This window comes from Musa acuminata, chromosome BXJ1-8, assembly GCF_036884655.1.
Source record: "Musa acuminata AAA Group cultivar baxijiao chromosome BXJ1-8, Cavendish_Baxijiao_AAA, whole genome shotgun sequence".
NCBI lineage: Eukaryota > Viridiplantae > Streptophyta > Magnoliopsida > Zingiberales > Musaceae > Musa > Musa acuminata.
In genome coordinates this window covers 1,686,186-1,709,340 of record NC_088334.1, presented here as the reverse complement: position 1 = coordinate 1,709,340, position 23,155 = coordinate 1,686,186, and the positions used below count along the sequence as shown (strand labels likewise).

Genomic DNA, 23,155 nt, shown 5'->3' with positions numbered 1-23,155 from the left:
TCCATACTTTTAACCAACTAATTGACTTCCTCGTAAAGACTCTCGCTCGTAAGATATTTCAGTTGCATCAATCCAAAATTAACATCCTTGACATAACTTAATCTCGTGGAAACATGATAGAAGATAATGATAAAGAAAAATATAAAATGACAACTCTATATTCCTTACATGCTTTAATTCTCAATCAACCTATGATTAAAAGATCAATCACTATGATATATGTACATGATTTAAACATTTGCATTACCTCATCGAATGAAATCAAGCCTTTACAACAAATTCTTCGAGCATATGTCAATGTTTCTTCTACATCAACAAACAACTTATCATCCCGAGCAAGTTTTGCTGCATCATCAATTACACAACTTACTGACTAAAATCTTCAATCCAACATGCGAGAAACAACGTCGTCCATGACCTATATGAAATCAACTAGTCATAAACAATGTCATAAAAACCAGCTGAACTATGGCAGGAACCAAAACAATAAAAAAAAAGTGTGAGATTAAATGGTCCTTAAAAGAACATGTCACATCATGATGAGAGAATTCCAACCCATCAGCAGATATAGATCCAGTCTGCATAGTGCAATGAAATATCCATATACCTGTTCCAAATTGTCAAGAGAATCTCACGTGTTTTTGTGGATGCTTGGTATTTATGACATATTTTCATTGTCAAACTTAGCAGTCATATAAGCCAAACTGAGAGTAGCTAAGCAGAGGACCACAGTGGAACTTGTTCAGTTGATGAGTGACTAACACAGGTCTCAATAGATGAAGACATGTCGGATCTTCAGGTTTCAACATCAAAAAGTATATTCCCTCTTAATCAATCAACAATTTAACTGTCACTCATATATATGCTCATATAATTAGATGACAATGTCACTGTTCAGAGTCTAATATAGATTGGACTCTTTTCTAACAATTTAAGCTTTTGGGATTCATGGTAATTCAGTTTAATATTTATATCATATAGTACAGAGCAGTTTGAATCTTATATTATCCTACTCTATTTGGTCATACACAATTCATAATCTTTCTCAATCAAAAGACTCTGGATAAAATGTAATAGAGACTTAAACAACATAAGATGTTCCGCTCAACTTGATGCTCGTAGTACTTAGCCAGTGTTTCTGTTGATCTTCTTAAGGATGATCAAAGAGAGGTCTCCCCTGATCAGTTGATCACATGTTATTGTCCTATACGTGGCATGTGATCCTGATCCATCCCATTTTTCCAAAGAATTAAAACATTAAAGATTGATAGTCTATTCCAACTGTTTCTCAGAGGTTATTTTATCATTTATTTGATGTCAAGCTAATAAAGTAGAATAGCACTTGTAGTAAAAAAAAGTAGGTAGTCCAGCAGTCTTATAATCATTCATCAGGAGGCCACCTGAATTATTATGCAAATACCACTTTAACTTGATCTTGTGCATCTAATCAAATGTTTTTGCTTTTTTGCTCTACCAACCACCGCATGAGAAATGCATTGTGTGAGCACATAAAACAGCAAGCGTTGACCCAGTGCCAATCAATTTCAAGCAAGAGTAATTACTAGATCCATCCAAATTTAAGTTATTTGGACCAAACATTGATAAAATAGCTTGCCCAACTTAAATGAGGATTCAATTTTGATACCACAAAACCTGATTTATATCCTATCCAAATGTTTTCCAGTATGAAATTAACAAGACCATAAACATTTTGATCCACCCAAATATGCATATTTTCATGCAAAAGATACGTAACAAGAAGAAAAATGCAGGTGGTTCCAGTAACACAAGTAATGGAAGTTCAATTGCTCCCTCTTAACTAAATAAGTATTTTGAAATGTCATATTTTTAATGCATCGAGAACTTTTTATTTAGCAGTCAACAAAACCCCTGTATAAGATTAGTAAAAATAGATAATCAAGCTTACCCTGCAAATTACCTATCTTCCCTTTGGATTCATCAGCTGCGAGAACACTCTGCTTGTTGCTACATCAGTTGCATCACTGGAAACACTGACATCATGTTGTGCAATGTCTACTTGTGGTATCCATTCACGAAGGTCTGGGATACAGTTACTGCTGCTTCCGTCGCCGATTACACCTAAAAAAGTTTCTTGGAGTTGAAGTGAATATTCCAAATTCCATAACACATCCCCTATGGATGGCCTGTCGATACCATGTTCTGCTAAGCACTTCTCAGCTGTTCCACTGAACTTCCGCAGAGAGTCTGGACTAACAGTCCTTGCAAGATGAGGATCGATTATATGCTCTAGCAGACCTCGCTTTTGCCAATTCATTGCCCACTCCACTATGTTAACCTGATCTCGAGGAAGTGCTGGATTGATTGCAGGCCTAGCGCACAACACCTCCAGGAGAACCACTCCAAAAGAGTATACATCTGATTTTTCCGTTAGTTGCTGCCTTCTGAAATACTCAGGATCAAGATAGCCAAAGCTTCCCTTCACCGCCGTGCTCACATGAGTTTGGTCTAGTGTAGGTCCCATCTTAGATAAGCCAAAATCAGCAACCTTGGCAGTAAGATTCTCGTCGAGGAGAATATTCGTTGTCTTAACATCTCGATGTATTATATTCTCGGCAGCTCCTGTGTGAAGATAATGAAGACCTTTCGCTGCTCCAATGCAGATCTCAAGCCTTTGTTTCCATGAGAGGGCTGGAAGACCTGAGCCATATAAGTGCTTGCGCAGGGGACCTCCAGCCATGAACTCATAAACAAGCACCATATTGTTGGCTTCATGGCAGTGACCTATGAGGGAAACCAGGTGGCGATGACGAAGCTTGGATAACATCTCGATCTCCGTCCTAAACTCAACCAAACCTTGCTGGGATCGGGGGTTTCCCCGTTTTACTGCCACCACAAGCCCATTTTCTAACACTCCTTTGTACACCTTTCCAAAGCCACCAATACCTACAACCAAGCTCTCATCAAAGTTCTTGGTTGCTTCTTGTATCTCTGAGAAGGCTAGTAGCTGGCCTATACCAAGAGACGGGCCTGATGAAGCATAGCTACGAGTAGAGACCTTTGTGTGTGAGTTGCCCACGTGGGTGGTCGGAGCAATGGTTGAAGGGAACGATGCCAAAGTTGGCTTCTTAGCATTCCTTCGACCCCTGAGGCACAATAAGATCACTACAACAATGATGATTAGAAACATAAGTCCTAGAAAACATGATGATGCAGTAACAAGTGCTTCATTCTTTTGCTTTTTTGTCAACTCAACATCAATAGAATGCACCATATGATTCACATCAAAATTGTCGTCCGAATCACTAAGTTTGAAGATCTCAAGGCCATTGAGAATTGCATCAGGTGGGAAGTTCATCAGCTCAGGAGGACCAATTTGAACGAGGATCCTCCTATCTGAATCCATTTGGACATCGACGATGAAATCCACAAAGTAAGCAGTCAGAAACCCTTTTTTCCCCGATATGTCAAATGAGCTTAGTACAGACTGATTGTTGATATAGACATTGAACAGAAGGTTTCTTGCCGACTTGCTCAAAAAATCACAAAAATGCAGTCTCACCAGATACATAAATCCCAATTCGATGTTAAACACCCAGGAGATGTTGAACTTCTGGTTACCAACATTTGCATCTGCCATTTCTTGTGCTGTGGCATATACCAAGCTCGGTGCTATATACTGCGGTACTTCAGATGGATATCTGATTGAATCCGGATCAGTTGAGATGCTGTGCACCGAAGCTGAAATGACCAGGAATGGCCGATCATCCTCCCAAACTCTCCACAAGGTGTCGTTCCTCGAATCCAAAACTGGACCACCCACATTGATCCTATATGCAGTCTCGAAGCCTGTACGAGCTGAAATCTCGACACCAGGCCCTGGAGGAACAGGGGATGCAACAGAAGGGACCAAATTACCAGGCACTGATACAACTTCGATGGCATTGATGAACGCGATGGAGCCATTCGAAGGAGTCACCATGACAGATAGCTGTTTCAGAACCAAACCCACTTCGATTATGTATTCTTTCACTACAGCAGATCTGCAAAGATCCAACCTTGAACAAGAAAAATTGTGAAGCAGGGTGTACTCATTGGCCTTGACCGAAAAGGAAGCAGATTTCATGTCGTACAGGGAGCTCCTTATGGGTTGGAAATGCAGCCTCAAGAAATGTCTACCCTTCTGTTTGATGCTGAACCTATACGCAGTTGCTTCTCTAAAGACACGAGCACTTCCGTAGACATCGGATGAGCTGACTTGAACCACGTCGTGAGAGATGGGTGACAGAACGAAGGATGAGACTTCACCTGACGTGTCGGGCCGAAATGCTCGGCCGTCGGCCGACGTAACAGTTGCATTAGCTCCACAGTTGATCAAGAAGTTGTCTTTTGGGGAAAAGGCAGCTACAGCGGAGCAAACAGTGAGGCCATGATGGAGGAGCAAGAGAAAGAGGTGGTGAGATCGAAGGGTTGCCATGGCTGGGGTTGACGAGAGTGAAGGGTTAGTGAATGGTAAGGAGTTGGGCTGGTGGAATGTCGGGATCGTGGGGTGGCAAAACCTGAGGGAGGGGAGGAGAGGGTTTCTGAGACCGGTGTTGCAGTGAGGCCGGTGGGTGATGTCGGTCGTACTGCTACTGCTAAGGTGGCTCCATTCCCCAAGAAAGAAGTAGTTTATCACTACTTTGTAAAGGAATCATCGACATTACAGCCTTAAATAACAGGAAAGAAAAAAAATTTGAATATATATATATATACTACTTCTTTATACATATATATATATATATATATATATATATATATATATATATATATAATTTTGAAAATATTCAATTTTTTTTCCTGTTATTTAAACCTGTAATGTCGATGATTCCTTTACAAAGTAGTGATATATATACATACATACGTATATATATACATACATACATACGTACGTACGTACATACATATATACATATATATATATATATATATATATATATATATATTCGAGAAAACTCATAAATTAAAATTTTCTCATATAACGTTCAAATATTTAAAAAATTATATAATATTATTTTATTCAAAATGATCATTTACTTTTATTGGTCATCGCTCTCCGATCAATCTTTATGGAGCCCAATTTAAATTATAAGAGCCATAGAGTTATTATTGTGAATTTTTATTGTTAATATGTCTAGTTCTAATTCATCATATGTAAAAGTTTTTCTAAATTTGAGGTAAAAAATATTATATGATCTTTCATAAATATATAACTGAAAAGATATTTACCCTGATAATTCTTTATACCATATATTATTGTTAAAGTTAGAGATTAAATTTGACATGGGTTAAGATCCTTATTATAAAAGAAGTTATTTTTTCATTAATAATAAATATATGCTTGTATAGTTGAATAAATTTGATCATGCATAACAAAAATGTATTGATATTTAAATTTAGTTATAAATAGAATTTTGATTTAATATGTGCCAAATTAACTATTAGATATTATTTATTTGATACAGTGGTGAGATCTAATTATAATTAAACATAATATTAATTCTTTAGGCACATGTATTATATGAATTATTTTAAATTATAAAAATATATATTGAATAGTTGGATAGATTTTCATCCTTTAACTGATTTTGAGTCAACAATCAACTAATTTTTAAACTTAATTAATTTTAAATTATTTATTATATCTTGTGTCAACAATCAATTAATTTTTAAATTTTAAATATTTTAATAGTTCATTGGATGTATATTTTATACAAATGAATTAAGTTTTGATATATTTGCTAATTGCTACTTTATTTGTAAAACCAAATTTATTCAATGAGCTTTCTTAATTTCTTTATACATTACATAGGGAAAATTATTAAAAGAAAAAACTCAACTAGTGAAACGTTTTTTTGACTTCAATGTTTTCAAGTGACCCTTCTACATCTAAATATTTTCATGTTGATTTAGACTCATCATTAGACTTTGTATTTCAACTGCAAATAATATTAAATTAATATTATTTTTCAAAGACCAAATCTTTTTTAGGTGGGGCAAAATGCATTAACCTAAGATTCTCTTACTATAAGTAAATTATAATTATTTCTTTCCTTATTTGTATAATATGATTAGGGAAATAATTAAAATGAGTTTCCTTAATCGTGTGGATAAGTTAGGAATTTATTCAATCAATTAAATAATTAAATATTCTAAAAATATTAATTAATTTATCTCTTAATGATGTGATTTTTAGAAAGTAATTATTTAAAATTCCATCTAAATCATAAGAAATACATGTTGTAATTCGTATAATTCTATTTTTGTGTGTTAAAATAAAATAAAAAATAAATATTAAAATTAAATTATTATTTATCTCTCAGGAAAGACGTATCTTCTCCTATATAAAGGAACTTCCTCTCTTTCAATTATCACCAAAGCTAGAAGGATTGACTTGTTGAAGAGAGGTAGGATCCTCAACTCCTTTCTTAATAGTTTTGATTTATGTTTTAAATATTTGATATTATAATTATTAAATTTTTATGATGCATGATAATATTTTAATTTAATTTTTTATAATTAATAAATAATGATCATTGAATTTAATATTAGAATTATAATTTAATCTTATGTTGATAAATGCTTTAGACTTTTAAGCTTAAATAAATTTTAAGATGAATTTAATTATTGAGATTCTTAATTTTAGAATAAGACAATAATTTCGATTTATTTAATTAAATATATCTCTGAATTATATATGACTTTAATAAAAAGGGTCAAATTGGAGTTTAAACTGAGTCAAGTTAATCAGTCATGCTAGCCCATGTATTTCAAATATAATCTAGCCCATATGATTTAGATACGACCAAGCTAATATAACTAAATCTAATTCATACGACTAGACACGAGCTAAGTATAATCCAACTCATGTAACTAAGCATAACGTAGCACGGTGAACTCCTCTCATGATCTACGTAGGCTCGGCCCAGCTCACACAAGACATGCACAACTCAACTTAAGCCACAACCTCTTTTGCATAGCCCACTACACCTAAGTCCAGGTTGCTATTTGGGAGAGACATATGAAACATAAGTAGCTAGTTCAAGACTTAGGTGGATTGATCTAATCTAGATTGGTACTATGTAGTCTAGCCCAATTTCCTTCTCCTTATTAGTTTAATCTTATTAATTGATTTAATCGAACTAGTTTGATCAATTTAGAATGATTCTAAATCCATTTGATCGATTCAAGTTTATTTGACTCAATTAAAATCAATCAAATCTAAATTATATAAGTCTAAAATAATTTTAGATTGATTTAATAAGAATTAAAAGATTAATTTAGTCTAGATCAAACTAATTAAACTGTTCGATTAGGATTCAGATCAATTGATGGCTGTTAAGAACCTGCATGCTGTGTGAATGCACTACCCTTCGGTGAATAAAACCTTATATCATGCAAAATAATAATAATAATAATAATAATAATAAAAGGAAAAGTAGAGAGACGCATGTTAATGATGCTAATAGATAATGCCACCAGCTTTGTTATATTATTATGAATAGGATTCACTTTCCTTCTCTATCCACTTATTCCTTACCTTATGCTATCATAGTGTAGCTTCATATATATAATAGTTTGATCTGACTGATTCAAATAAATTATGGAGTTCAATTGTTGTCAAGTCACGAAGGTTATAGATATATGTGCGATAGAGGTAAAGACTGGGGTGCAAGCAACATGAGAGCTAAAGAGCAAGACGAGATATCGGTGGTGGTGGAGGAGAAGCTCCAACATTTGTTTCGGATTCTCAATGCCATAAAGTATTCCGAGGACAAGCGCCATCGTTTGTCTCGGATTCCTCAAGACATGAAGGATGCCGAGACGTTCTCCTACTTCAGTCAAGATCCCTGGGAGTACTTTGGCTTTCATGGCGCACGTACTGCGGAGGCAACTACGAAAGATGAAGGTGGCAAGAAGCCGAGCGAAGATGACGAGCTCCTCCTGCAGCATTCATCTCAGATTCGTAAAGACATGAAGGAGGAGGACTCCGGGGACTTCACTCAAAACCCCAATGAGCATATTGGTCTTCATGGACCGCGTGGACCACCAAAAGAAGAAGAGAGGAAACGTAGGAAGAAGAAGCCGGTGCATCAAAAATGAGAATAATTAAGACGAGAGAAAACGATGTTCTTGTGTTCGACGACACTTCTTATCAAATGAGAATAATTAAGACGAGAGAAAATGATAATAATACAAGAAGAATATTATAGAGAATCAACAACAGAAATATAAATTATAAAACAACATGCCTAAGACTTACGTAATTCGACACTTCTTTATCAAATGAAAATTCTTTAATAAGTAAGAAGAAATTAAGTATTTTTTAAATTAACACACCCCATCTCGTATTTTTATGTACACCCCTTTTACGAATTTTAAAAGAATCTCTTTATCCTCGACAATACTCAAGGTGTTTTTTTTAATACGTTTTTCTATTTATAGAACAATCAAGTTTAATTTGTATATTGTTCCTTTCCTTCATATAAAACCATTCCTATGTTTGAATTACTTATTCTTTAAGAACCCTAACAATAGAAATCCAAAAATACTTTTGGTCCCCAATATTACATTTCTTATCATGGTGAAGCTTCATCAGAATAAGAAGCGACTATGTTCTTCGTATAATCAACACTTTTAGCACCCAAAAGAATCAGAACACTTGGATGATGTGGTGTAGATGTCCCCCTATCTCCTGGCTAAAATGGCTAGCTAACTAAGATGCTTGCATTATGTGTGAATGCATTGACCTTCGATGAATAAAACCTTGTATCATGCAAAAAAGGAAAAAGAAGAGACACACATGTTAGTGATGCCAACAGATATAGCCACAAGTTTTGCTTTTAGAATCATGGATAGACTTCACTTCCTTCTCTTTCCACTCTTATTCCTTTCCTTATGCCATCATACTGTAGCTTCATATATAAAATAGTTTTCTTCTTCATTGACCTGACCGATTCAAATAAATTATGGAGTTCAATTACCGTGAAGTCACGAAGGTTATAAATACAAGTGCAGTAGAATTGTCGTAAGACGTACAAACTCGGGTGCAAGCAACATGAGCGGTAAAAAGCAAGAGAAGACAGCGGTCATGGTGGAGGAGAAACTCCAACATTTGTTTGGGATTCTTAAAGCCAAAAAGGTTGCCGAGGACAAGATCCATCATTACTATCGGACTCTTCAAGAGATGAAGGATGTCGAGGAATTCTCGTACTTCATTCAAGATCCCTGGGAGTATTTTGGCTTTCATGGCGCACGTACTGTGAAGGCAGCAACTACGAAAGATGAAGGTGGCGAGAAGACGAGCGAAGACGACGACCTCCTGCTGAATTCGTTTCAGATTCTTCAACACATGAATGAGGAGGACTTCCGGTACTTCACTCAGAATCCCGATGAGTATTTTCGCTTATGTGCCTCACGTCGACCACCAAAATAAGAAGAAGAAGAAGATTCGTGTGTGAATATACTGGTGATGAATACAACATCAAATCATGCCAAAAATGAAAATACAAATACCCCACTAAAATCCCAAGTCTCATCATTGATTATATTTTAGGAGCAACCGAGGGTGTACATGAGAGTGTCAAGATCATGCATCCCGGTTTTGTCCACCTAAGCTACATAATTGATGTATTTATTCTACGCAACAAAGGGTAGCAAAGGATGATGACATATTGATCAAAGGCTCCCCTCCTTTATCATTGATTGCATCACATGATCATAGACAGAGGCTCTAAATCACCAAAATAATAATTGGATTTCTTTGTTCACGACATGTTTGGGGATCATGAAGGAGACGTGATTCTTTACACGATGTCAATGACAGCAAGAGGCCATGCCTTCAAGCTCCTCATTTTGGCCTGAGGAAGTGGAAGGATCTATAGGAAATGCCCACTCATTTATTCGAGTTAGGTTGATGTGGATTGGTGCAAGTCACACAAGTGTTGATGAATCTATTCCCTCGTCAACTTTAGCTTTCTTTTCCTTGTGGTTCTTCTAATTCAATTCACGTCCCAATATATTTTTCTCTTTAATCATGATTTCAATCCAATCCGTCTATTTTTCTCTACAGGGAGTAAATCATATGATGAAATTTCAAACTCTCAACATGAAATATTTTCGGTATAAGAAAATATATAATAATAATTTAAATATTTAATCTAAGGATAAATAAAATCAGATAATTAATTAATACAGCTAAATTCGATGCAGACATTAAAAAAGGCAGATATTTCCCCATTTTGTAGAGGGTATTAAGGTCAATTAGGGTGTAGATCGTGAATATAATAAAACAAGCTCTACAAAGAAAAAGGAAGCCGTGCGATCTGACCCACCTTCGCCTACAAAGCGGAGAGGCTCGACCTTCGCCTCTTATTCCCGAGAGCTCTCTCTCTCTCTCTCTTCCGCGCTTGAAGGCGATCAGCTGTGCCATTGCCATCTCTTCCTTCTGCCTTTTGTTTCATTCGGTAAGGTATGCTGCTTTTGGATCTCTGTTTGTGATCTATAACCCCTGTTTTGTTAGCATCTTCTTCTTTCTTCTGAGAAATGTGAGTTGAGAAGATGAATAGGGGAGCGATCTAATCGGGCAATGTTGTGCTGAATGCATCGGTCTAAGAATCCTGTAGTCTGTAGTTTGCCATGGAATTAAGCCGTTCAGTTATCAGGGAATCATGATTTGTTCTTCGTCTTCTTCTTCGGTGTCATTTAGACACTATGGGCCACTTATTGATGTTATGGTGAAGTGACAGTAGTTGCAAGGTCAAAACCTTTGTCCTCTTTCTCCGGTTTCCTTACCGATGTGTTTGCTTCGACAATGGCTTCGACAACCTTTTCTCTTCTCTGTTCCGTGTTCGACGCGCGTCATGCTAGGTAAAAGATCCCAACTTTCTTGCTTCTCTCCTTCCAGGTCTGCATCTTTCTCGTCGGAGCGATGAGAGCAGAGCACACTCGGATGCCCAAGGTGGGATTTTTCTCCCAGAATTGAACTCCTTTCGCAGTGTAGTTTTCCTTATCTGCTATCAAAAACTTATTACGGAGATTGTTCGCAGTCTTCTTCTTGGACAAAGACCGTTGTCTGGAAATGGTTCCACTCGAAGAACGCAGAGTCCTCCTCTGACCGCAACAGTAAGCCCAGTCCTCCCACTGCCACTTCCTGTCCCTCGATCTCTTCGCTTTTGTCTTTCTTCCTCGCTTTATGATTGAAAGCTTGCTTCTTTCTCTCCCCCGCCCCCCTCCCGTTTTTTTTCTTTTTGGATAAAAAGCAGATAAACTTGGAGAGCAACAAAGGAGGAAGAGCTGTTCGGACAAGGACAGCAGCGTGCTCGGAATAAGGGACTTGTCAGGTACTTTGCTACCGCCTCCCTCGTTACCCTCTCTTAAACGTACTAAGCGCATTTAGTTGACGACGATGACACAACATGAAAAGCTTCGATCTTTTCCTCTGTTTCTGTGAGTAAATAGGTGGGTGGGTGGTGGAGCGCTCCGGCAATCTCGAACCTCCCCCTTCGCAAGACAAGTCACTAGCCGGCTCTTCTCTGCCCATCGAGAACCTCCGGTAGCGAGCATTAATCCATCCCATGGAGAATATTTTGGAGTTGATACCACCTCATTTTTCTTACTCAGCAGTGCACTAATCGTCCTCTATAATTGTTGCGCATATGCTGCTGATGATGGTGGGAGAAGGGTGTTCGTGGGGACATGGAACGTGGGAGGGCGACCACCCCACGGTGGGCTCAACCTAAGAGATTGGCTCATGAGCACGCCGTCTTCCCCTGCAGACATCTACGTCCTCGGGTACTGCATCGAACCTATCACATAAAAGATCACTTTCTGCCAATTATCATGATGATTCCCTCTCTCCCTCTGCTTCTCCTTTCCCCGAAAGATAAACATTTAGCAACTTAATCTACTTCTTTCGGCTGTTCTGGAATTGGAGTTTGCTGTGACTCGTTGTGAAGAACATGATGACATGAATGGAGCCAAGTCACACGCACTGAGAAGGATAATGTGAAGGAGCAAGAAGAGTCCTTTCCGCTCCTTCCCTGAAAACAGTGAGAGGACAAGAAGGTGCAGTAAAGGCGGATGGGAGCGAGAGTTGTTGACTTCGTGTACACTACCATTCCTGTGCAAGTGTCTGACCCATCAGCAGGAGACATCCTCACCATTCGACTGCTCCGCAGCAAATTACTGTGTCTAAAATGTGTCTGGCCCTGTGCCGCAGGTTTCAGGAGATCGTCCCCTTGAACGCCGGGAATGTGCTGGGCCCCGAGGACAAGGGCCCCGCGGGTAGGTGGCTCTCCCTCATTGGTCAGACGCTGGACTCCCACCACAGGGCCGCCCCTGGCGTTCCCGGTCGTTGCACCAACGCCGCGGAGAAGCGGAGGGTCAGCTTCCCAGACCTCTCGTCCGTTGAGCTTGGGCTGGAGGAGGCCGAAGATGGCGGTGAGGAGTCGCTCATGCGGCGCTGCGAGGAGTACCACCTCGTGGCAAGCAAGCAGATGGTGGGGATCTTCCTCTGTGTTTGGGTGCGAACCAGGCTGGTGCAGTGCATCACCAGCCTCGAGGTCTCCTGCGTCGGCAGGGGCATCATGGGCTGCATGGGAAACAAGGTTCGTAGGATCAGCTCAGTTACTGTTCTTGCTATTTTTGCGCGCCATGGAAACATGGATGATGTGATCGGCCGCAGGGATCGACCTCCGTCAGCATGACACTTCACCGGACCACGTTCTGCTTCGTTTGCACGCATCTGGCTTCCGGGGAGAGAGATGAAGATGAGGGCCGAAGGAACTCCGATGTGCTGGAGATCATGAAGAGGACGAGGTTCCCACAAGCACGCAGGAGGATTCCAGGAGCAGCAGCACCTCGTTGTCCACGGACAATACTGGAGCATGAGTAAGCCTTAATAAAAGGAAGCTTTGGTCGTGCGTATATGATTGTATCTAATCCTTCATCAATGGTTTTTATCTTTGCAGTAAGATCATATGGCTTGGAGATCTTAATTATCGACTAGCTTCCACAGGCAACGACACAAACGAACTGTTAAAGAAGCAAGACTGGCAAGGCTTATTAGAGAAGGACCAGGTGAGTCGAAGACACGCAGCACGATCCAGTTTAAGGCTACCATCACTGATCGATTAGGTTATTTGTATGAATGGCTGCAGCTTCGTATACAACACAAAGCAGGGGGAGTGTTTGCTGGGTGGGAGGAAGGGAGGATATGTTTCCCTCCGACTTACAAATACATTTCTAATTCCGACATTTATGATATGAATTGGGCAAATTCAAGAGACAAAAGACGCACCCCAGCTTGGTAAATGCCTCCTCTAATTCTCTCCTTTCATCTTGTTTTAAGCTTCCTACTATATTGATAGATAGATAGATGTCAGAGTCGTGTCATGTGACTGACTGACTCTCCAATTGGACAGGCGGCTGAGGTTGTTTGACTTTGACCTGCCCAATTTGCATGGCATGTTGGGATTAAGAATCAAAGTCTGCCATAGCTTTAATCTATGGCTACTACTGCCGCACATTGGCCGACCTCCTTTATTCTAGTCCAAGCGCCCACGTTCGTGCGACCTAAGCCTTGCTTAGGCTCTTTGACATTTTTGCCCCTTCTTTCCTTGTGTTATAGCAGATCTGCCGACACCATGGAGTTAACCATGGTCTATGTTTTGATCGCTGACATTGGTTGATCAACGACTAAGATTTGCATGTTCAAATCTTATTCTATGCTACGTTTTATTATCATATGTATGCATATATCTGATGCTGTGCATGGGATGTGCTGCAACAGGTGCGACCGTATACTATGGCGAGGGAAGGGGATGAAGCAAATGTGGTACGTGAGAGGAGAGTCGCGGTTCTCCGACCACCGGCCGGTAAGCTCCCTCTTCGCTGTACAGTTGGACGACGGACACCACGGTGTGGCAGCCGACCAGCACAGAACAGCGGGAGCAGATTCAAGAGGCAGCAGCTCGCCGTGCTCATCATGGGGGAAGGTGCAGGCCGAGGAGATGTTCCTCGTAGGGAGAACACACAGCTGCTTGGAAGCCAGCAGATTCTGAAACCTTTTGAGGGAACCCATTGTTTAATCCCGGAGCTCAGATCCTAATTTGCCATCCAAAGAATACGTAGAAGCACGAGGGAGAAGAAGAGGCCAACTGTGTTCACAAAAGGTCTCATTGATTCAATTCACCGAACACCTGGTAGGCGCGTGCAGAGAGGAGAGGCCAAAGGCGGCCTTCGCACGTCTAACCACGTGCTCGAGACCGGAGAGAAGGCAACCTTGTCAACTGACGGAATCTAATAATTGTGGCCACCGCATCGAGGAGAAACGGTGCCATGCTTTTGACATTAAGATAGAGAATAAAAAGTGCGATGATTTAGAAGCCAACAGGAATTTGCATACCGCGGCAAACCTAACGGATGGCAGCTTTCGAGCTCCCTCTTTCTGTCATCATCATCCTCTGCTCTCCTTCTGCTACCAGTTTTGGGCGCTGTGCAATAGCGTGCAAGAAAAGTAGGGAACAAAGAGGAACGCCTGCTCGGTTCGATGTTGTCGACGAAAAGAAAATACTGTACATACGTCAATTGATCGAACATGTGAAGCTCACATGGTCTTCACGGTATGAATGTGGTGGTGGACTGTCACCAACATGTTATACACTGGAAATACTACAAGTAAAAAATCACCGCTTGCTGCCATTTGCAAATGACAACAGAGGCACCAAAACAATTAATGATGAACTGGTTCATGAGCTTGAACACCTTGCCTGAAACATGTCACAGAGTTCAGGCAACAACTCATTCCATCTTATTCCTTTAGAATCGGAAACAGAAGAAGAGTTTTAATGAGGATGACTGATCGGATCAGGCTGCATTGCTTTCTGTACAAGCTCAGTCTGCTCCTGGACGTGAACCGAGTAGAAACCGGTAGCTGTTGCGGCAGAAGGTGCCCTTCCAACATATTTGATATCTTCAAAAGTCCCCCGACCGAGCATCCTCATCGTGGTATATAGGCGAGGAGTGATGTAACCGTATGCACCCATGTTCATCGGCTCTTCCTGACACCAGACGATCTCTGCATCTGCAGAAACACATATGACGAGATTGAAGTTAGCCACAAAGATCATCAGCAAATTAATACAAAAAGAAATGTAATGCAGAAGCTGAGGAGTGATGCAAAATAGTGTACCAGCAAAAGTTGTAAGTAAACACACAACATGTGCAGGGTAGGAAGCAGAAAACAACATGAATAGATGCAGCAGCTCTACATACGCATAAGGGACAAGTTGTAATCCTAAAATTTTGTTATTCATGCTGCTGCAAAGCTTTTTAGTTGAACTTTTACTGAGCTTTGTGGGTAAACTTGTCAAGTCAGAGCTGAAACTGATGCTGAGCAACATGACTTGCAACAAGCATGAAAGGGCAGCTAAGAACACAGAATTCAGCCAAGATTCTTCCCTAGCTAATCTGATCGCCAGCAGCCCAAATTCATCCTGATACAATTGAATAGGATGAATCCCCAGCAATGGCAGGGAAGCCCAATGCGATATGCTATCAAAATGAGTCAAAATCCAGTAACATTCCTGGCCCAGCTGACAGTTATGTATATGACAATAAACAAATTTAACATAACACTTGAAAGGAAGTTCCACTGAAGATGGGAACTAAAAGCAGTTAGCATAAAGAAAATGCATCTGTGGTGATCAAACAGAGGAGCCCATACTTGGATATCGCTTAAGCTCTCTTTGAATTAGGTCATAAGGGAATGGGCAGAGCTGTTCGACTCTACAAATTGCAACATCCTTACGGTCCAACTTCTTACGTTCTTCGTGAAGCTCATAATAGACCTGCAAAGACCATATTTCAACAGAAATGAACTAGTTGGATCATTTAAAATGGTGAAAAAAAAAAAACAAGCAAGCTCAAATGTTCTAGAGAAGAAAGATGTGAAATCATATAACTTGCCTTTCCAGAGCACAAGATGAGACGATTAATGCCCTCCTCAACTTCTTTGTGATTATTCTGGTCCTTTACAAGGCGCTTGAAGCGTGTTCCTTGCATATCAAATCCTGGATGGCCCTCCAGATCATCAAACTCAGATAGATTTGATTTGCAGTCCTTGTGACGAAGCAGGTTCTTGGGAGACATTACAATCAGAGGTTTCCGGAACTCCCTATGGATCTAGATGGCAAATTAAACAATGACTTCAGCTTAATTCCACGACAAAAATATAAAGTATATTTCAGAACACTACCTGACGTCGCAGAACATGGAAATAATTAGCAGGAGTTGTCACATTGACAATTTGCCAATTACATTCCTGGATTTGTTTCCGTAGAGTTGGTTCCATCTCAGGAATTACATACGGGTTATCGTCGCTCATCTGTTTAACACAGTAAAACATCAATTTTCAGATAAACACTATAACTATAATACTTCAAGTAGCTTAAAAAAGTGTAAGAAATTATAACATTAATTGGTAATAATATTCTTATATGGCTCAAATGAAATTGATGCAATGAAACTACATCATTGAAACCATTAATCACCTTCTCAAGCCATAGAAAATAATGGCCAAAGAAAATGTAGAGCTCTACAAGTCAAGATAGACATCCAATTGCAACCAAATACACAACAGTATCTCTTATGATTTACCTGAACTTTACTTACAATATCAGTGAGAAAAGCAATGAACTAGTGGATGAACAATGACCTTGGGAAAGGGGGAAAGAAAAATAAACATCTACACATAACAAAACCAGCGCTACCTGATCTAGAAGTAGATACAAGCATGGAGATCAAATGCAAATATAGAAGCGGATCTGCTTAACGATAAAAATGACAGATGACTTAAATGTGATAAACAACACATGATAGTTATAATAAATTACCTGGAGGAAACGCTCCAGTCGTGCACTTGAATGTTCTGGGCCTTGACCATCATAACCATGGGGAAGTAGAAGAACAAGCCCAGTTTGGCGAAGCCACTTGGATTCTCCGCTGCTCAAAAACTGATCAAACATTACCTGAGCACCATTCGAGAAGTCACCAAACTGAGCTTCCCAAAGTACCAATGAATTAGGATTTTCCATTGAGTATCCTGATTCAAATCCAAGGACAGCAAACTCTGAAAGCGAACTGCAATTTGAATGGAGTGTAAAAAGATCATACTCATTACAACATAACACAAATGGTGGAGGCTAATTCATGTATACAGTAACTCAAGTGCATACCATGCCAGTTCTTGGACCACTACGAATTGGTCCTACTTTTAAGACAACAACCTTAAGTTATCCCAACAAAAGCATGTAAGCAAACAAAGATGAAATACATTTGTAAAGTTTTTCAAGACACTATCTTCAAAGAAAATTAGATGCCAAAATAGGAAAAAATTCCACTGTTATCATGTGTTTTTGATAAATAGGACAAATGAAAGGCCCATGAGAACCTACAATGCTTCGAGTACCAACAGAAGCAGTAATAGGTATTCATCCTTTTGTGTTTTCGCAAGTCAGCTCCATTTCCAGGAACAAGCAATTAACACACCTCAGTGAAACTATTGCTTGAAAAAAATATACATTTCCAAGATAATCCAATTCTTTGGAAACCAATGGTAACACTTTCTAGGTGTAGAAAAGCATGCAAGTAAATGGTAAGGAAAAGAAAAGGTATTCAATGATTAGGAAAATCAATGGCATCCCACAATAAAGAATGAATATAATCAATAGCATCCACGGAGATTTAATTTTAATTGGCACGAAAAACAAAGTCATACCGGATCCAACCATCAGATGGCCACTAAAGGCTTTACCAGCATTTGTGAAAAATTTATACATCTGAACCATTTAGCAAAAGAATTGGTCAATCTATACGGTATACAATTAATTGAGTGATCAATCCACCGTTAAAAAGCAAACAAACTGGATAGAAATAGCACAGATGAAAATGATAATGTTTACATGGTATTGATATAGATATGTGTACTAAAACTCCACTGATACAACATTTATGTTAAGAAGTCCAGACAAGCAAGAGCATTATACAGAACCAAATCATAACAACGCAATTATATGGCATTTATTGATCACGAATTATTTGACTTCCAAGAACATAAATCATATAATTAGGTGAGATTTATAAGTTAAGTTATCTGTGTCCATTAGTATATGAACCTACATACTAAAAAAGCAGAAAACTCATAGTACAGACCTGTTGCTGACAGTGAACATCTCCTCATCCTGGTTCATCAGAACATGATCCAGAGGGCAGTACTTCTCTCCCGTTTGTTGGTCATGAATAACTGAATGGCGATGACTAAATGTACCTCTTTCGACATCTTGGCCACTCAACCTAACATGGTTTCCTTCTATGATAAGAGTAGCAAAAGCTAGCGCCTCTCCCATTGCCCAGTCAATGCCTTCCCCAGTTTCAATCATCTGACCACGTTGCTCGAAGATCTTTTTGACTGCTCTATGAGGCTTGAAATTTTCAGGAAGAGATGTAATGGCTTGTCCAACGCGCTTTAAAATCTCAGGTCTAACTCTGCAGAATGATTCAGAAGTTTACATTATGCATGACAAGAAGACAACAGATTACAGGAAATTTAAAATCAACAAACAAGCAACTGTACCCAGTGTTTCGAATACGTGATATCTGTTCTGGAGATTTAAATCCTGTCCAAAATGCTGAAAGCCAGTCCCTCCTTTTTGGAACATAGTCTTTGCTATTAATGAACTCCTCGTTCAGAATGGAAGTGACTTTGCTGCGGATCCTATCAATCTCTTCTTTAGAGATCTCTCCTGACTCTAAAAGCTTGTTTTGGTAAATTTCAAGTGCACTTGGATGATTCCGAATGACCTGCACGGTAGAAGAAATAATTATTTGCTAATTTGGTCGAAAAATCTTTTATAAAAACCTAAAAAGAGTAGAAATAGCATGTGCATGCAAACAAATAGAACTCGGAGTCACTGTTCTCATGACTTCACAGCTTAGCTATTTATGATTCATTACCATGCAAACAAAAAAAAGTTTAGCCATGCAAATAATGAGTGCAAGATAAAGGAAACTGCAAAGTTGCGTTAATGGAAAATAAACAATGTGTCAGAGAATATTAACAAATGCAAGCCAGTGTGCCAGAAACTGTTACACTGAAGAATTATTCACCTGATACATCTTTGGTTGTGTGAAAGAGGGTTCATCTATCTCATTGTGGCCAAATCGTCTGTAACAAACAACATCAACCACCACATCAGAATGGAATGTCATTCGCCACTCTGCTGCAAGCTCACAAACATGTACAACTGCTTCCATATCATCTCCATTGACATGAAAGATTGGTGCATTCAATGCTTTAGCAACGTCTGTACAGTATTGAGAAGACCTTCCTGACCTAGGATCAGTGGTGAAAGCGACCTGGTTGTTAATCACTATGTGAATTGTTCCACCAGTAGTGTAGTTGGGAAGAGCACTGAGATGTAGAGTCTCATAAACCACACCCTGCCCCGCAAAGCTTCCATCTCCATGGATCAATACACCCATATTTTTCATCCTCTTGGTATCATTGGAGTGGTATTGTTTTGCTCTTGTCTTCCCAATCACAACAGGATCAACAGCCTCCAAATGACTTGGATTGGCAACTAAAGACAAGTGAATCCTTTTCCCACCCCTGGTCGGCCTATCATATGAAGTACCCAAATGGTATTTCACATCACCAGTTCCTGTATACAACCCAACTTCTCCATCCACAGGCTTTGTGCCACCACTAAATTCACTAAAAATCTGGCGCAACGGTTTCCTGACAACATTACCCAAGACATTCAACCTTCCTCTATGAGGCATTCCAATAACAATGCTCTCCACCCCTAGGTCAGCCGCTCTATCGAACATCTCCTTCATTCCTGGAATCAGGGTTTCTCCACCTTCGAGGCCAAACCTCTTTGCAGCTGTCCACTTGGTAGCTAAGAAATTCTCAAACTCAGTGCTCCAAATGAGCCTGTCAAGAATGACTTCACGACGATCCCGACTGTATTCCCTTGGTTTCACCGTCTCGATCTTGTCCCTTATCCAATTGCACTTATCCCTATCAGGGATGTGCATGTACTCATACCCCACATTCCCACAATATGCCTGCTCCAGTCTGTTCAATATCTCGCGGAGGGTCTGCACAGGGCGGTTCTCCGACAAGAAGCCGGCCATCCTCCACACACCGAGGAAGAATTCCCTATCCAAGTCTGCGTCCGTGAATCCATAGAGGCCCAAATCCAAATCCTCCGGAATCTCCCGCTCCTCTAGACCCAAAGGATCCAACTTGGCCTTCATGTGGCCGTTGACCTGGTAGGCCCTGACAAGCAGCAGCAATCTCATGCTCTCCTGGATGGTCTGGCCGGAGATTCCCGGCGAGGTGGCAGCCTGTCCAACAAAGTTCCTAAAGAAGTTGTCCCAGGATTCATCGACGCTGTTGGGGTCGGCTTCCCAGGCCCTCTGCAGCTCCTCCAAGTAGACACTGCTGGTGCCGTCGAGGAAGCTGTCGGACAGACGGGAGAGGGGCACGGGGCGGGGGATCGGCGCGGCTGACTCGGCCTTGCGTCTGAGGGCAGTGGAGTGGAAGGTCCGGGCCGGCGGATGGGGCAGGGCGCGCAGTCTGGCGGTGTGATGCGGCGCTTGAGCCAGGTTTCTCCTAATTGCCGATGTGGCCACACCTGACACGGCCCTAAGCCACGCCATGGCGATGGATCTCGACTAAGAGGAGTCCACCGTGAGTAAAAACTTCAGCTTTCTTGCAGAACACCTGCCTGTCTCAGAGAACAAAGAGATCAAGACTAAAACATACACACCTCAACCTGAAAATACAATGAGAATTCATGGAATAAACATATAGAAAAAGAAGAAATGCTACCAACCTGCAAGAGATCTTGAAAAAAATGATATTCTAACGAATCAAAGCGAGAAAAAAGAAGGAACGATCGAGAATTGGATGAGACGGTACCTGACGAAAAAGGGTAGGAGAAGGCGAGACCCCGGGCGAAGGTTCGTCTTCGGAGGGCGGAAGGCCCGGCACCAACTTTGCGTCGTACGCTGCTCATCGAGCACCGGAGCTTCTCTTATTCCGCTGGGTCTCTAAACTACACCCCTTTTTCGATACATGTACTCTCTCCCCATCATCTTATAATGTCGCCTTCGAGTGAACAAATTGGGCGTCCGAGGGAATAAAGGGGTGTCAGTATCAGAAGGTGGAATACGCACCTTATTAAGCGACTTGTAAGCGTGAAACGGTGACGCCATCTACCAAGCGCCGGTCCTCTATACAAGTGTACAGGACCGGAGTTGTTGAGCCTTCCCTGTCTCGGGCGCCACAGGATCGAGGTTTCGGCACCATTCATTCGTTTTAGACCGTAGATAAATAGGAGCCCCACCAGACCAACGGTGGTGATTTTAATGTACGCTACCATGATTCAGATTTGTACATAGTTGTTTTGACATAGTTGTATATCATCGGTATCACTATCGAGAGTAAATAGTATTAAGGACTCAGCATAGCTTATTTTGTATTTTATACATTTAATCATATTATATTGCCGGATAGTTGTGCTTCTTAAATGTATTGCTTATTTATCGAAATATATTCACATTAACTCCATTTTCGATGTTCAAACCAATTAGAAAGCCAACGGCAGATGAAACATTAGTGCACAATAATTTGTTCCTCATGCACATCTTACTTACCATGGGAAGTTCTACGGCCCCGTGCATCATCCACGCGCAAACTTTTACGCATCAGGTGGGCGGCCATGATGGGACCGCGATGCAGCCCGCTGCGTAAGTTGATCAAGACAGACTTGGACGTAGGCGTAGCTTGCCCGGCCGCCGTTCAAAATGCCACGTGTCGATCATCGATAGCTCGCTCATGAAGGTTCGATTCATAAGAAAAAAAATATATAAATTAATATCGTCGATCAATTTATTATCTTTGCATACGAACACTATGGACAAGGTTAAACGGAGATGGTCTGATTGAGGACTATCTTTTCATAAAATATTTTATATTCTATCTGATTAGGTATAAAAGTTTATTTTTAGCATAATCGGATCACTTTTAACACTTATGATCATACGTATTTATCTCGAGTTACTAATTTAGGTATCGAAAAAATCGGGTCAAGAAATCCATTCCGACCTCAATCTTCATATAAGTAGCACCTAGGAGCTCGATATTTTTATCTTGAAGGTATCTTGAACAACCCTACGCATATGAGTCTAGATCATATCAAGTCGATCAGGACGTCAATGACATCTTCCCATAATACTTTTGACATTAGAATGAGGGCTCAATGCCGTAGGAATGCCTGCCCTTAACCTTCTCAATGAATGCTCAAACGAATAGGCTTTGCTCATGACCTATAATATTGTTCCTAAAGGGGGCAATAGTCACCCTTTCTACACATCAGTATGTCCACCTCGGAACAAATACTAACACAATACTAACACTTATTCAACGATCCAAATTTCTCACCCCTAGGGATCACCCTGAGCCACTTACTCATTCTTGCTAATGTGTTCTTAAACCTCACTCAGCAAGTATAAATGCTAACGGGAATGATACAAGCTATTGTTTTGCTTTTGCCCCAGTTAGCCTAATAGGTGATACCACCAGCTTAATTGTAGTACTTAGCTCCATTACTAACGGCACCCATTCAGGTTTCCTAACTCGACGTGATGCCAACATTCTAGGAGCGCTTAGACCTATCCAACTATCAGCAGATGGGGCATTTCAACCCCAAATTATGGAATTCAAAAGATCACACCACCTTAAGTATGCTCGACCTAATTCCGAAACTCAATTAACGAATTTGATGAAAGACTCCCTATGGATCCAACCATGGTAAATGAATGAGATACAACCAAAGCTCTAGCAATTAAAAGGGGGAAACTCTACTCAATCCCACCTCGGGTCAATTATTGTTCACCCAAAAAATCTAAGATGAACCAATTCCAATGAGCTTTTGTCTCCTATCATTGGAGATATTTAATGATAATCTCAATCCAATAAAGCACATTGTAGTTTTCCACACCTGAATATCATTGTATGGTACTTTGGATACCATAATGTGCCACACCCTCCCAATCATGTTAAGAG

General features: G+C 40.1%; 3 protein-coding genes across 6 annotated transcripts; 1 reads left to right on the top strand and 2 right to left on the bottom strand.

The window, feature by feature from the left end:
- Positions 1-202: 202 nt before the first annotated feature.
- LOC135680553 (receptor-like protein kinase THESEUS 1) lies at positions 203-4,633 on the bottom strand. The gene is made up of 2 exons (XM_065194558.1): positions 1,928-4,633; positions 203-418 (listed from the first exon to the last, which is right to left on the bottom strand). Exon 1 carries the CDS (start codon positions 4,454-4,456, stop codon positions 1,940-1,942), a length of 2,517 nt encoding a protein of 838 aa, XP_065050630.1. The 5' UTR covers positions 4,457-4,633; the 3' UTR covers positions 203-418; positions 1,928-1,939.
- Positions 4,634-10,347: 5,714 nt separating this feature from the next.
- On the top strand, positions 10,348-14,467 carry LOC135680552 (type I inositol polyphosphate 5-phosphatase 8-like). 3 transcript variants are annotated; one of them, XM_065194556.1, is made up of 11 exons: positions 10,348-10,484; positions 10,925-10,978; positions 11,067-11,142; positions 11,280-11,360; positions 11,479-11,572; positions 11,701-11,811; positions 12,239-12,626; positions 12,704-12,909; positions 12,990-13,098; positions 13,179-13,327; positions 13,811-14,467. In XM_065194556.1, exons 2-11 carry the CDS (start codon positions 10,949-10,951, stop codon positions 14,079-14,081), a joined length of 1,515 nt encoding a protein of 504 aa, XP_065050628.1. In that variant the 5' UTR covers positions 10,348-10,484; positions 10,925-10,948; the 3' UTR covers positions 14,082-14,467. The 3 variants fall into 3 exon arrangements, with proteins under 3 accessions (XP_065050628.1, XP_065050629.1, XP_065050627.1); XM_065194557.1 differs by having other exon boundaries at positions 10,366-10,489; positions 11,283-11,360; XM_065194555.1 differs by having other exon boundaries at positions 10,366-10,489.
- Positions 14,468-14,607: 140 nt separating this feature from the next.
- On the bottom strand, positions 14,608-21,171 carry LOC135680551 (uncharacterized). 2 transcript variants are annotated; one of them, XM_065194554.1, is made up of 9 exons: positions 21,008-21,171; positions 19,186-20,809; positions 18,653-18,879; positions 18,232-18,564; positions 16,914-17,160; positions 16,277-16,405; positions 15,988-16,203; positions 15,746-15,869; positions 14,608-15,103 (listed from the first exon to the last, which is right to left on the bottom strand). In XM_065194554.1, the coding sequence occupies exons 2-9, from the start codon at positions 20,743-20,745 to the stop codon at positions 14,865-14,867; spliced, it is 3,075 nt and encodes a 1,024-aa protein (XP_065050626.1). In that variant the 5' UTR covers positions 20,746-20,809; positions 21,008-21,171; the 3' UTR covers positions 14,608-14,864. The 2 variants fall into 2 exon arrangements, with proteins under 2 accessions (XP_065050626.1, XP_065050625.1); XM_065194553.1 differs by having other exon boundaries at positions 19,186-20,813; positions 21,008-21,170.
- Positions 21,172-23,155: the final 1,984 nt, after the last annotated feature.